Source organism: Notechis scutatus, chromosome 13 (genome assembly GCF_049901735.1).
Source record: "Notechis scutatus isolate UNSWTSFEM ecotype Mainland chromosome 13, rNotScu1.2, whole genome shotgun sequence".
Lineage (NCBI taxonomy): Eukaryota > Metazoa > Chordata > Lepidosauria > Squamata > Elapidae > Notechis > Notechis scutatus.
Window position 1 is genome coordinate 1,883,181 of NC_142021.1, and position 14,828 is coordinate 1,898,008.

Genomic DNA, 14,828 nt, shown 5'->3' on the forward strand with positions numbered 1-14,828 from the left:
TCTCTTCGGCAAGCTTAAAAGAAGATGCTGGGAAAGGGAAAGGATTTTTCTCCATTACGGTCTGTTGTCAAACCGTAGCTAGTCCAAGAGGGTGCAATTTAAATTCTTGAGACTTACACGGCGCTGAAGGTGGATAGTAACAGCAAAATGGCCCAAATCCAAGTTGGATATTGCTTGGCGAGAGGACTTGGGGAAGGAGGGGGGGGGGGGACTAAATTAAGACCGTATCATCATTATGTTCATTTTTTACATTTTTGGATCGCCTAGACCTGTGGAAGAAGGGGGGAAAAATTAACATGTTTGCACGCTTTTCATCCAAGATGAAGAGCTTCCCTTTCTAGCTGGCTTCTGTGAATTGAGCTGAAGCATCCGCCTGACAGAACTGCCTTCCTTCTCTCGCTAGATATCAGTCTGCCGTACGTTATGGGGGGAGAGAACTTAGGGGCTGCAGAGGGCAGACAAGGGCGGGAAACTGAGACGAAGACCTTGGAGTCAAAGGTCCTGGGAATGGACCATCTAACCCATCCATCTAACCAACCACAGCATGGACAGTTACCAAAATATCTTCTCTGAATGTGACTGGATAATGGGGTGATAACAGGGTGGGTGGGACAGGGAAGGAGAAGCTAACTAGGGGAAGGAAGAATCAAACTCTTCGCGTACTGTAACTACTTGGCTTTAGTAAGAGTAGCCTTTTGGCCACAAATGGAGCCGAGGGTCTTTCTTTCTGAACGGATCAGGTTGTGCCAGGTCTGACATCTTCTGATGATTGATGTGAGACCCTCCTTTTGAATGGTAGGAGCACAAGAGGCTCAACCAACAGCTTGAGAAAAAGGCTTCATGTATTGCTCTAGTCAGGTGAGAAGGAAGGAAATAGGGCAAGGTGTAATTTCAAGGGACAACCGGAGGAGCTTATAGGTGACCTATATTTTCAAAAGTGCAGCTTGATCTTATTTTAAAGTAAAACATGCTTAGTTCCTAAGTGCAAGCAGGCTGATCAAACTTTGCGTCTTTAATGTGACAATGTTCTAGATGGCCTCAGCTAGTTGAGCTTAATCACACCCTTGTCTCTCTGGCAGATGTTCGTTGTGGACCGTGCGGAAGGGGATAGCTGCTGTCTGAATGAATTCACCGTGTCTGGGTCAACGTACGCTCCCGTCGGAGACATGTGAGAACTTTCATCCTTTCTGTTGGCCAGCTTGTCCATCTCCTGGGCCTCTGGGTGTGCGGTGTGGCCAAGCCTAGAATTATTGGGCCCAAAAGGCAAATAGATGCTATAAAGGGGGATTGGTGTCAACCTGTAGATTTAAACCCTCTCAATCTGTAGATTGAAAAGTGATCATTTTCCTTTGGGGAAGCAGGAAACCTGCACATGGTTTGAGACATGTTATTAATACTTGCTGTCTGTCTCTTGTCTGGGGAGAATATGATAATTCTCTACTGTACCCTTTTATTTATACATTTATTTTGAAAATATAATCCAAAAGGGTCTTTCAGAGTTAGCTTTCTGTTCTAGAAGTGTCGGGCCCACACATGAACATTCAGTTAAATGGATTTATTGCTAAAAGCCTATGTACTGGAATCTTCTTGACTAACAGTCCTTTTGATGGCATTCATCCAATTTTGTAAAATTTCCAGCTCTTAAAAGCAATTTTCATCAATTTGCTACCCTCTTATGATTTTATTTATTTTATTTTATTTTATTTTAATATTATATTATATTATTATTATTATATTATATATATTATATATATTATATATATTATATTATATTATATTATATTATATTATATTATATATATTATATTATATTATATTATATTATATTTATTATATTATATTATATTATATTATATTATATTATATTATATTATATTATATTTATTATATTTATTATATTATTATATTATTATATTATTTATTATATTATATTATTTTTGAACCTGCTCCAATTTGTCTGACTTCTCCTAGGATCCAATTAGTTCACAGATGAATTAGGATTGTCTGAAATTTTATCTCTCCCCCCCCCACCCCCAATTCTTCCCCAAACAGTTACAGAGATGATAAGCCTGTCAAATGCTGTATGTACGACGGCCTCATTGAATTGGCCACAATCTGCGCCCTCTGCAACGACTCCTCTCTGGATTTCAATGAAGTGAGTAGCCTTCGAGAGAATTGCCTAAGCAAAACTCTTCTTGTGGTCTTGCATGTAATTCTTCCGTGCTGATTTGAAACACATGAGTGCCCTTCAAGAAAATAATAAGCCCGTTAAACTAGCATGGAGTATAAAGAACGGGAATTTGGAGCAGACCTCATGAGGAATGGAAAATCTGGGATAAAAGGCTTGGTCTCCCATAGTTCTCTGCTAAAGCCTGTGTACACACCAAGCGAAATTAATATAACTTGGACTTTTGATGTCACTGCTTTGCTCTTCATATTTCCTGTTGATCGTATCTCATGTGGACCTTAATGATATTTTTACGGGGCTCATAAGCCAATCAGAACTGCTGAAACCCTATATTGAATGGCCAAATAAACTCCAGATCTTCTCCTGATTTTAATCAGCTGTTGGCACCTCAGGTCAGCATGTGTGATGACCTGGGGCATGGTACAAGAGGCAACCCAGTCAGCTAACAGTGGAAAGCGCCCCTTTGTTGCTCCAAATGTTCCCCAAACGCTCCCATATTTGTGGCAAGTCCCAGAGCAAGCAGTCCTGCAAACTCCAACTGTCTGTACAGCACAACAAACCCTACTAATTGAGCATTTGTTCCCGACAAATGCCCCTCCCCACAACGTCTCCTTAAATCTCAGGTGTGCCTTGTTGAAGAGGGGCAGGGTGCTTTCCTCCCGAGTTGTCAGATCAGCCTGAGCTGTTCCTGCCTTCTGTCCAGTCTCCATGCTCGAGGATCAGGTGGTCCTTGCTCACTGTCTGAACTCTGTCTCTCGTGTTCACTTCTTAGCCTCTGCTGGTCATCCTGCCCCTGTTCCTCCCTGCCTACAAGCCGCCCCAATCCTGAAAGGCCCTGGCCTGCTTCGGCCTGTTCCTCCCCATTCTCCTCCCCATATCTCTCCACCGGCTCATCTTCCTTCACAGATTCAGGCTCCGACGGGGGGCCATGACAGCATGCTTTGTTCAGTGTCATTCCATCTCTTGAGTTGGCCAACCCCACAGGTGATTATGAATGACTCTTCTGCTTCGTGTCAACAGTGGCTTTTTTTTTCTTTTTTTAAATTAAAGACGAAGGGCGTTTACGAGAAGGTGGGCGAAGCCACGGAGACAGCCCTGACTTGCCTGGTGGAGAAGATGAACGTCTTCGACACGGACCTGAAAGGCCTGTCCAAGATCGAGCGGGCCAACGCTTGCAATTCGGTCAGTCCTCCTACAGCACTGGGCTTCTGGGGCAACCCAGGTGCTTCCACGCACACTGATTACAACCCAGTTCTGACTCTTCCCTGCGCAGGTGATCAAGCAGCTGATGAGGAAAGAATTCACGCTCGAATTCTCCCGGGATAGGAAATCCATGTCCGTTTACTGCACGCCAAACAAGCCCAGCCGGACAGCCATGACCAAGATGTTTGTGAAGGCAAGTTACCCTGGAAGGGGGGGGGAGGGAGAGAGAGAAATCACTGAAGGGGCACCAGAACAGATGGGCCAGATTGCAGGCGGTCCTGGACTTACAACCATTCATTGAGTGGTGGTTCAAAGTTACAACGGCACGGGGAAAAAGGGACTTACGACCGTTTTTCACACTTACGGCCACTGCAGCATCCCCCAGGGTCACGGGGATTTGGATGCTTGGCAACTGGCTTGTATTTGTGACGGTGGCCATGTCTCTGGGTCATGGGATCCCCTTTTGCGACCTCATGAGCAAAGTCCCTGGAGGAACAGATTCATTTAACATCTGTGTAAGTGACTTAACACCTGCAGTGATTGACTTAACAACTGAGGGAATTCACTTAGGAACTGGCTCGCTCAGCAGTGGAAATTCTGTTTTGGTCGTAAGTCGAGGATGCCCTGTACACCACAACACGACTCTGGGTTTAGGTGACCTCTTGGCATCTCCTTTGTGAAAGGGCTTCTGGGACGAAAAGGTAAAAAGTGCCTGCAGGCTGAATTGGTTCCACTCTCGCTCTCCCGCAGGGCGCTCCAGAAGGAGTGATTGACAGGTGCACCCATTTCCGAGCAGGCCACATGAAGATACCCTTAACCCCGGGGGTTAAGCAGAAGATCATGACCGTCATCCGTGAGTGGGGCACCGGGAAGGACACACTGCGTTGCCTGGCCCTGGCCACCCATGACAACCCCCCGAGAAAGGAAGAAATGAACCTGGAAGACTCTGCAGGCTTCATCACCTATGAGGTTGGTCTGATGTCAGGTCGAAGTTTTCATCGTTGGAGTTTTAAACAGAGTTGATTTGACCTGCTGGGTGGGAGTCCCAGATTGGCTGGGCGGAGCTCCTTGGGGGTGAGCTCTGCGTTTCGATGTCTAGCATGCCCAGATCATGCTATGCCTTACACCTGCGAGATTGAGAATGAACTCTCTCTGTAATCTTTGGTTTGGGAGGAATGATAACTTCAGGAAGGAAGGAAGATCGGTAGAGGGAGAGAGGAAAGGAGTTAGAAGAAGGATGGGAGAAAGGGAAGGAAGGAAAATTAGTGGAGAGGAAGTTAGAGGGAGGAAGGAAAGAAAGAAAATTAGGGAGAGAAAGAAATTAGAAGAAGGAAGGGTGAAAGGGAAGGAAGGAAAGAAAATTGAGAGAGAGAGGAAAGTTAGAAGAAAACGGGCTAAAGGAAGGAAGGAAGGAAGGAAGGAAAGAGATAAGAAAGAAAAAAGAAAAGACGTAGCAGATTACATGTTTAAAAGTTGCAAAGTAATAAAGATAAATCTACATCCTTGTCAATCTCCACTTTGGGATCTCTGGCTGTTGCAATGTGGGCAGCTTCCTTCTGCTTAGGACCCCTTGACCGCCTCTGGCTTTGCTCCCCTTTCAGACAAACCTGACCTTCGTGGGCTGTGTGGGAATGCTGGACCCGCCCCGCATTGAGGTGGCCTCCTCCATAAAGCTGTGCCGGCAAGCGGGCATCCGTGTGATCATGATAACCGGCGACAACAAGGGGACGGCGGTGGCCATCTGCCGGCGCATTGGCATTTTTGGCGAAGAGGACGACGTCACCTCCAAAGCCTTCACCGGCCGGGAGTTTGATGAACTTTCGCCAGCCGGCCAGAGAGACGCCTGCATGAATGCCCGCTGCTTTGCCCGCGTGGAACCCTCCCACAAGTCCAAAATTGTGGAGTTTCTCCAGTCCTTTGACGAGATCACAGCAATGGTAAGTGTGCAAGTGGGGAGCTTTTGTGCACCGATAAACGTGTGATGGGATGTTGGGTCTTGTTGGGTTCGCTGGCAGCTGGTGCAGACAGTGAGGACGAAAGGGAACCAGTCAGGGAGCCTGGAGAGGACTCGGATGAGGGTCCTCCATCCGATGCAGAGATGGGGCCAGGACCATCTGGGAGTGGGGTGCTGACTCTGGAGCCTCCGGAGTCTGGCAGCAGTGAGGCAGAGGACCCAGGGGAGCCTGTTCCCAGTGTGCGTGTGCACAGAGCTACTAGAAGGCGAAAGCAGCTGAGACAGAAGGGGCGACTCGGGAGTAAGGCTGGGAGGTGGTTGCCCCTCCCAGAAGGGATAAAAGTCAGGCCTAGGTGACGAAACCTTTGCAGGAAGCAAAGCCGTTCGATCGGTTCCAAGTCCTCCTTGAAGCTCTGTGTACTTTGGTTGGTTTTTTCTTGTACTTGTTGGTTTCTTTTGGCTGGGGATCCTGACCCAACTTGAAACTTCTCCCAGACAGGAGACGGCGTAAATGACGCCCCCGCTTTGAAGAAGGCAGAAATCGGAATTGCCATGGGATCCGGCACGGCCGTGGCGAAGACGGCGTCGGAAATGGTGCTGGCGGACGATAACTTCTCCACCATCGTAGCCGCCGTGGAGGAAGGCCGGGCCATCTACAACAACATGAAGCAATTCATTCGCTACCTCATCTCCTCCAACGTTGGAGAAGTGGTCTGGTGAGTAACCGGGGCGTTTGCAACTAGGAGCAGAGCAAGGGCTGGATTCCTCCTGGCAGCCTCCATGGGTATCTATCGCGCCCTCTGGAGAGAGTCTTGAGATCAGGCCCGTTTAGATGGGTAACTGGGTCCCCAAGGTAGCTTAAAACTGGAGAGCTGTTTTAAGCATCTAGAACAGCTATTTTAAGGCTTGTAAACCTCAGCTCTATTGTTTTATTACGAAATTTTATTTGCTGCCCATCATGTTTCAAAGCTGCTCTGGCCAGCTTACAAGATAAACACGGCTGACTGGGGAATTCTGGAGTTGCCAAGGTTTGGACTAGCCTTAAAGGTCAAGGTTCCCCTCCTTGCACATTTGTGGCAGTCATTTCCGGCTCTAGGGGGCGGTGCTCATCTCCGTCCCAAAGCCGAAGAAGAGCCAGCGCTGTCCGAAGACGTCTCCGTGGTCATGTGGCCAGCATGACTATAAACACCGATAAGGCACACGGAACACTCTTCCCTTCCCACCAAAATAATGGTCCCTATTTTTCTACTTGCATCTTTTAGGTGCTTTTGAACTGCTAGGTTGGCAGAAGCTGGGACAAGGAACAGGAGCTCACTCCGTAACGCGGCGCTGGGGATTCAAACCGCCAAACTTTCTGATCAACAAGCTCAGCGTCTTAGCCACCGAGCTGCCGTTCTTTTATTCTTAGATAAGGACTAGCCTTATCTAAGAATAAAAGAAGGGATCCCAGAGACCTCCCTCCATTGGTGGGGGGACACTTCACCTTCCCGGGCAGGGTCCAAGCCTCCCTTCCTGCCGTCCGCTTGCTCACTTCTGAGAGCGTGAAGAGTGAGAGGCCAGCTGCTGATCCGTGGGGTTTAACTTTCAAGCCTCGTAGCTTAAGACACTCCTTGGCGTTAACGTGGCTTAACCTCTGTTCTTCCTCCTCCTCCTCCTCTAGCATCTTCCTGACCGCTGCTCTGGGCTTCCCGGAAGCTTTAATCCCTGTCCAGCTGTTATGGGTAAACCTTGTGACTGACGGACTTCCCGCCACCGCCCTGGGCTTCAACCCCCCCGACCTGGATATCATGAGCAAGCCCCCTCGTAACCCTAAGGAGCCCCTCATCTCCGGGTGGCTCTTTTTCCGCTACTTGGCGATCGGATGTGAGTGTTTTGCCTGAGTGCCACTGAACTAGAGAGAACAGAGATTGTTCCCTTTCCCCCTTAATTCAGTATTTTTTTTCCCCATCTTGGCCACTTGAACAGCAGGGGTGGGTTTCCATTTCCTATGCTGGCTGGGGAATTCTGGGAGTTGGAAGTCCCCCCCCCCTTCTCCAAGTGGCCAAGGTTAAGTAACAGTGCCATAATCAGACAGGCATAAAAATCAGTTTTGTAGCAGGGTAAGGTAACAGAAGATCGTCTTTGGGTACCAAAATTAGTTCTCAGGGGCTGCATCTGTTTCTTGGCTATTTTTTAAGAGTTGCAGTCAAGTCAGTGGTTCTTTCAGATCAGGACCTCCAACTGATCTTGTCCTTGGATTGCTTTGTGTTAAATACAGTTTCAAGTCTGGTTCTTAGCCAATGATGCCAGGAGGTTTAACTAAGGATGAACGCAACAAGCATCCCAAAAGACACAGGGCCATGTTTTAGCGGAGTCCCCCAAGGCTTTGCACATGGAATTCCTCTCACTCATACAACGTGGGCCCATTCAATACAGGCCCCCTTTAAATACCTTTGGGGTCCATAGGCCATGGCCACCAAAGGCTACCAAAACTCAACTCAAGATTTAAAGCAGTAGACTGCCTCAAACATTGCAGCCCCCTCCAGGGACCTGTGGATCATAGGTTGAGAACCACTGACTTGGCCACTTTCCTGGATTTGTTCCGAGTCAGAGATCTGACGTGGGAAGGAATCCAGTTGTGAGGACTTGACCGATAAGACCTAAACTTGCAGAGCGATGGCAGACTCAGGAAGCCGTGGGCCATCGGTGGGGTGGCCGTTAACTCAGTGGCGCGAGACTCACTGTGCTTTTTCTTCTCCTCAAGGCTACGTCGGAGCTGCCACAGTGGGTGCTGCTGCTTGGTGGTTCATAGCTGCGGATGGGGGCCCGAGAATCACCTACTACCAGCTGGTATTTCCTTTTGATATTTTGGTTCTTGGCAACTCGTCTTCCAAAAGAAGCTTAGCCTTTTTTGCTTGCAACCTGCCTACGTGGCGTGTCACCGGAAGACAGGCTCAAAAAACTTGCTAAAATCCATCCGCAAGTATTGCGGAAAATCCTCTTACTCGTCCAAGGAGTCCCTGCTTAACAGTAATAATCTGATTAGAAACCGTGGGCTTTTTTTTTTTTTAAACTGTTCTTAGCGGTGTTGTACCATTGAGGGTGCTTTGGTGAATTTAGAGTAGAGAAAAAGAGCAAATTTGGCCCTGGGAGAGTTTTGTTGAGATTAACATTGCCTTCTGCTGTTTTTCAGAGTCATTTCCTGCAGTGCAAAGAGGACAATCCAGAGTTTGAAGGGGTCGACTGTGTGGTGTTTGAGTCTCCCTACCCTATGACCATGGCGCTCTCCGTCTTGGTCACCATAGAGATGTGCAACGCCCTCAACAGGTTAGGATGCCTGAAAGGAGAAAAAGATGTCTTTCTCTGTCTTTTCCTTCTCCTCTTCCATCTATCCTCCTCTTCTTTCTCCTCCATTCAGCAGTCTTAATAGGCCCTCCAGAGGGATTGAACCGGATGTCCTGCAACTCCATTCTCACGAGCTTTCTCTTGTCCTCCCTCAGCCTCTCGGAGAACCAATCCTTGATGCGGATGCCTCCGTGGGAGAACGTCTGGCTCCTGGGATCCATTTGCTTGTCCATGTCTCTTCACTTCCTTATCCTTTATGTAGAACCATTGCCAGTAAGTCCCTGCAACTCACCCTCGGGGGGGTGGGTCGGGTCCGGGGGGGGGAAAGCAGCATCAGAAGCCCAGCTTGCTAACCCATGGAGAGTTAAGACTTCTCTCCCAGCTGCTGTTTGCAGAAACGGAAGCAGACAGTGTGCTGTTAAAGAGCACATCATCCAATCCTCGCCCAGGCACTCTACAAACTAGCTATACTCCAAAGACTTAAGGCCTTCACCACCCCATTCAAGGGTGAAGGAAAAGCAGAAGCTCATCCTGTCTTCACCTGACTCGCCAAGGTCTCCCTGAGCATCTGGCTAAGGCCTCTTTCTCAAGCTCAGCATCTCTTAAAATGGGTGGACTTCAATTCCCAGAATTCCCCAACCATCACAGGAAGTCCACCCATCTCAAAGTTGCCCAGATTGAGGGAAAGCTGACCTAGCGCCAGAAAAGTAAACACAGGTGGCTGAGGCTTCATTTTAACTTCTTTATAAACACATAAAAGTAAATTTTACAATACCAGTTGTAGATTTCTCCAACGTGGAGCCAACTCAAACAGAAGCAGACATGTCACAGGTTCAGAGCAGAACAGCCACTCAGGAGCTCAGGAGCAGACAACAGTTTCACTTGAGTTCAGCAGGCAAGCGAGACACACAGCAGAGGAGAGAAGCCGTTTCGTCTTCCATAGACAGACTCGAAGCTCAACGTAGCTTCAGAGCTGTCCTTCTAGTTTCAGTTTCCAAACAGTCCTCATTGGCTGACTTAGTCGCTGTGCCTATTCATTGGCTGACCTTGTCACCGTGCTCTATTCCAGTTCACGAGTATACTCTTGACACTAGTGAATTCTGGAAGTTGAAGTTCACACACTTTAAGAGATGCTGAGGTTGAGAAGCGTCGACCTAGCACAATTCTGGGACTCGAAGCTCCGTCCCTTCGCACAAGCTCTCCCGCCCTGACCCTCCTCCTTCTCTTTCCCCAGCTGATTTTCCAGATCACCCCTCTGAACGTGACCCAGTGGCTGATGGTGCTCAAGCTCTCCCTGCCGGTGATCCTGCTGGACGAGACTCTTAAGTTTGTGGCCCGTACTTACCTGGAGCCGGGTAAAGATAGTGGGCCGCCCACCACCAAACCACGTCCTTTGTCTGCATGCACCGAAGGGATTTCCTGGCCGTTCGTGCTCCTCTCCTTGCCGTTGGTGATTTGGCTTTATAGCACAGACACTAACTTTAGTGACATGTTTTTTTCTTGACCTGAAGTCCTGTAGTGATAGCTTGGCAGTCAGAGAGATGTTTAACTTAAAAGGAAAGGAAAGGAAAGGAAAACAAAAAAAATACCAATTTTTAAAAATTGTTCCAAGCAATTTGTCTTATTCTGCTGAATTTTCACATTGAACATGTTTGCCGGTGACTGAGGTTTCCATATCCTAGACTCTGGGTTTTTCCTCTCTTTTTTTTCCCCTTCCTTCCTTCCTTCCTTCCTTTCTTTTTCTTTCCCCTGACCCCCGTGGGGGAGTGGGTGTGTGTGTGTGAGTCCTCTTCTCCCCCACCTACCCCCACTTCTTTTATACACGAACTAGAGTGTCCATCGACATGTACAGAGAAATTAAACACTATTTTATGCAAATATTTTTTTGTAGAGGAGACGCATGTACAGTGTTCTGTTTCATAGTTCACTCATCCTTGTAAAAAACGACAACAGGGCTGGGGGCTTGAGGGGGGTGGGGGGGGGGAGGCAGGGACCAACATTTTGAGAAAACCATGATTGGTGGCAGATTTTAGGGAATGGGTGTCGTGCAGGATGGGATGTTTTCCTCCCTTAAACCAGAAGCATGCGAACACTCTTCATGCCTGCTGCATGATTGAACACCTAATCCTAATTTGTCATATTCCACTGGGCGTTTTCTGCACTGGAAAGACCAGGCTGCTGCCTCCGTTTTTCTCCTTCCTTCCTTCCTTCCTTCCTTCCTTCCTTCCTTCCTTCCTTCCTTCCTTCCTTCCTTCCTCCCTTCCTTCCTTCCTTCCTCCCTCCCTCCCTCCCTCCCTCCCTCCCTCCCTCCCTCCCATTCATCCTATTTCCTTCCTCCCTCCTTCCTTCCTCCCTCCCATTCATCCTATTTTCTCCCTTCCTTCCTCCCTCCCTCCTTCCCTCCCTCCCATTCATCTTATTTTCTCCTTCCTTCCTTCCTCCCCCCTTCCCTCCCTCCCATTCATCCTATTTTTCCCTTCCTTCCTTCCTCCCTCCTTCCCTCCATCCCTCCCTCCCATTCATCTTATTTTCTCCTTCCTTCCTCCCTCCCTCTCTCCCTCCCTCCCATTCATCTATTTTCTCCCTTCCTTCCTCCCTCCTTCCCTCCCTGCCACTCATCCTATTTTCTCCTTCCTTTTTCATTTTGTTTCATTTCTTTTTTTTTGCATTTTACGCACGGTTATCCTTTAGATTCCCAGAAGTATCTTGTTTACGCTCTGTGCTTCTTCAGAGGTAACTTTTTGATCTCGCCGGTGCAGAAAACGTCATTTTGAGAGGCATCCCGCTAAAATTAGGTGGTGGTTTTTTGTTTCTTGTTTTCATTTTTTTTGTTTTTTGTTTTTTCGTTTCTATCCCCAATACGTGTAGAAGTTTTTGTTTTTCTTTTTTTAAAAAAAAAACCAAACAAACAAAAACAAAAAGCAGAAGCAAAACTATTTATTTAAAAATATCGTCTGTATTTTTACTGTAACAAAGTTGTTTCACCAGCATTGCCCTCTTTGGGAAGGGATGGGAGAGGAACAGAAGAAGGAAGGAAGGAAGGGGAGAAGGCAATCTGGATGGACTTTAAGCAAACAGCAAAAAAAAAAAAAGAGAGAGAGAGAGGCAGAGAGAGAGAGAAAGAGAGAATAAATTCTTTTCTAAAATTGAGATTGTTTTGTTTGGCATTTTCATTTCTAACCTAAATTCCATTTTAATTCTTGCGTCAGGTCTTGGGTTTTTTTCCTCCCTCCCTGTTCCATTACCGTTATTAATCGGGGCATTTACAACCAAATCTGATCGTTGGCTCAGATTTGTGTGTGTGTGTGTGTTTTTTAAGAGCTGGGATTTCTCTCCGGGTTTTCCCCCCTTTTTGGTTAGGCCTGTTCATTCTCCATGCCACCTTGTCAAGGAACCATCTGCTCGATAGCCACATCTCGGGCTGCAGCAAATAAGTTGACAACTTTTGTGTCTGTGTGTCTGTGTGTGTTGCAAAAAAACTGTAAATACCACGTAACACAATGAACATACTGTAGAGAACTCTTTTTATCCCCGCCCCCTCCCCGGCGTGGCACTAACCACCATTGTTCTCTTGTGATCAATGTCTGTGCATGATGTTTGTTTATTGCCTCTCCAAACCTGAGTCCTGTATTGATATGTAAGTTCATTAACAGTCTAACTGTGTGGTGTTTCTCTCCAATGCCTTCCAACATTTCACCGACTGAAGTGAGTATCTCTCTCCCATTTCGATGGCGGTGCGTGTAGCTATGTATGTAACGGGAAACATGAGAGCCCTGTGCTGTGTGCCCTTCCAGAGACCTCAATAAACAAAGGCTCGTGTTCTTTCCCCCCATTGCAATTTCTCTAGCCTACAATTTCTGCCTTAGCGTAGTGCAAAAGCCTTTCCCGTGTTCCCTCGCCTTTCCTCTGATCTAAATCCCGAGAGACTCAACCGCTTGCCTTCCTTCTTAAAAATCCCCGGGGCCCTTTCAGAGCCAGCAGGTCCACCGCGTTCCCTTCTCAAAATATTTAGCAGTCCCAAACGCAGGATCTCTCTGGGGTCCTTGGTGCTGTCTGAGCTGGGTGGTTTTCTTGCAGACGTTTCATGACCCAACTAGGTTACCTCATCAGTGCCGGAAAAGAGTGGGGTTTGCAGAGTGGGGGGAGGAGGAAGAGGAGGGGAGAAAGACGAGGAGAAAGACTGTATGGTCCTTGGTGCTGTCTGAGCTGGGTGGTTTTCTTGCAGATGTTTCACGACCCAACTAGGGAACATCATCAGTGCTAGAAGGGAAAGAGGTTTGCAGAGTGGAGGAGGACTGTAGGGTCCTGGATGCTGTCTTAAGTTTGGTTATTTTCCTGCAGACCTTTCATTACCTGACTAGGTAACATCATCAGTACTGGAAAGGAATGGGATTGGTAGAGAGGAGGAGAAGTGGAGGAAGAGGAAGAGGAGGCCTCTGAGAGGCTGAGCTCGCTACTCTCACGTTTGGTGCTCTCTGAGCTTGGCTGCTTTCATGTGGGCCTTTCATGACCCAACTAGGGAACATCATCAGTGCTATCTATTTTCTATTTTTTATTTATTTATTTGTCAAGCAAGTATTAGATAACAGGTATAAGAATAAGCATGGTTATGAATACATGAAATGGATATGATTAAAAAAAGAAACAATAGGACAGGGACGGTAGGCACGTTGGTGCGCTTATGCACACCCCCTACAGACCTCTGTCTTCAACGATTGGTCTAGCAAATGTTTTATATGTTCTAATTAGTAGTGTGATATTACCGGAGAAAAAGCTACGTAAGATTAAGTTAACAACTCTTAATGCCTTTTGGCTCTGTAGTTACAGTGGGTTTTAGCACTTAGATCATTAGAGATGAGTCCTCCAAGGTCGTTGACATAGTTGGAGTCATCAACAAGATCTTGACTATTCAGCTTGTATTTTATTTTCTGATTTTTTTCTTGCCAATATGTAAGACAGAGCATTTGTTTGTTGAGATTTGAAGTTGCCCTTTGTTTGACCATTCTGATACACAGCCGAGGTCATTTTGAAGGGTAGCAATATTGTCGGTGGTGTTGAATAGCTTGACATCACCTAGCAGGGTCTCTTTGTCAGCCCTTGGCTGTTCCTGGGGTTTGCTTGAAAGATGCCCCCATATGTAGGAAAAGCTTTGCTAGGAAGAGAATGCCTGGCTTTCTACGGAGAGACGGGACTTCTTAGGTGGTCCATACCAAAGTTTGGCCTACATTCTCAAGACAGGCTTGATTTAGAAGGCGGTTAGACAGTCTGGACTTGCAGCAGCTGAGCCTGGAAGGTCAACTCGGCTGCAAGGTCGAGGGGCCGGTTCCTCCCTCTGCGGTTCTTCCGATGGCACCCGGGAGAGCATTGCTTGGGGTCTCCACGGCAGGGGACCCTGCTGGAGGAATCCCAGGGGGAGGATGGGGTCTCTGAACTCTCCCCTAGGAGAGGGGGCTTCCATGGGGCCTTTCTTTGCACAAACAAGAATGTGAGTTACACTAGCAGTCATTTGTCATGCCCAAGTTGAGGCTCCATTTTGCAAATACCACCCAACCCAGCATCCTTATTCCCTCTTCCACCTGCCTTGGGCCACAACCGACTCTTAAGACAGCAGGATGATCTATTTTTAAAAGCAGAGCTGAGCTGCCCCGGTATTCGTTTCTCTCCCTCTTTCTTTTATTTACACAATACAGCTGTCCTCTTCAATCAGCAGAACGGGGCTTGTTGCCGTTTCTAAATGGCTTCTGTGTACAGATTTTACAGCTCTTCGGTTTTGAACTTCCCCCCTTTTTTTCTTTCCTCCCGGGAGCATCTCAAAGAGAGAGGTTGGGGATCTTCGCTCTGTGGTGATCCTAAAATGACACAGGGCAGCCCAATAAGAGACTTAGCTGCATGCAAGGAGAAAGCAGGGAGAGACAAAGCATGCAACAATAATGCAGATTGTCTTGTGTCCTCACACTTGTCTTGTTGTACATCTTGCACTGCTTAACCATCTCTGCTCATAGCTTAGAAGCACATTTTTACCCATCAGCAGATAAATAAATACCCCCCCAAAAAAGCTGGGTACTTTCTGGCACACCCCTTAGCCTACGACAAAAGGCAGAGTGGAAATGTTTTATTCAGAGGGAATGGATCAAACAGGCACTGTAGAATAAATCTGGT

The 14,828-nt window shown here is 47.3% G+C and overlaps 1 protein-coding gene and 1 long non-coding RNA gene across 3 annotated transcripts in view; one reads left to right on the plus strand and one right to left on the minus strand.

Annotated features, from left to right (window-relative positions):
* Positions 1–14,828, plus strand: part of ATP2A2 (ATPase sarcoplasmic/endoplasmic reticulum Ca2+ transporting 2) — a 41,083-nt gene that overhangs the window by 24,363 nt on the left and 1,892 nt on the right. The window contains exons 9-20 of one of the 2 annotated variants that reach the window (XM_087942559.1): positions 1,080–1,168; positions 2,053–2,155; positions 3,239–3,370; positions 3,462–3,584; positions 4,142–4,360; positions 4,993–5,328; positions 5,841–6,061; positions 7,006–7,208; positions 8,089–8,174; positions 8,518–8,651; positions 8,825–8,942; positions 9,904–10,024. In XM_087942559.1, the coding sequence (XP_087798685.1) occupies positions 1,080–1,168; positions 2,053–2,155; positions 3,239–3,370; positions 3,462–3,584; positions 4,142–4,360; positions 4,993–5,328; positions 5,841–6,061; positions 7,006–7,208; positions 8,089–8,174; positions 8,518–8,651; positions 8,825–8,942; positions 9,904–10,024 (1,885 nt within the window). Of the gene's footprint in view, positions 1–1,079; positions 1,169–2,052; positions 2,156–3,238; positions 3,371–3,461; positions 3,585–4,141; positions 4,361–4,992; positions 5,329–5,840; positions 6,062–7,005; positions 7,209–8,088; positions 8,175–8,517; positions 8,652–8,824; positions 8,943–9,903; positions 10,549–14,828 lie in introns of those variants that run through there. The other variant, XM_087942558.1, reaches the window with a different exon arrangement.
* LOC148129581 (uncharacterized) lies at positions 10,863–11,412 on the minus strand. The gene is made up of 2 exons (XR_015745236.1): positions 11,285–11,412; positions 10,863–10,999 (listed from the first exon to the last, which is right to left on the minus strand). It is a non-coding gene; the product is annotated as an uncharacterized LOC148129581 (long non-coding RNA).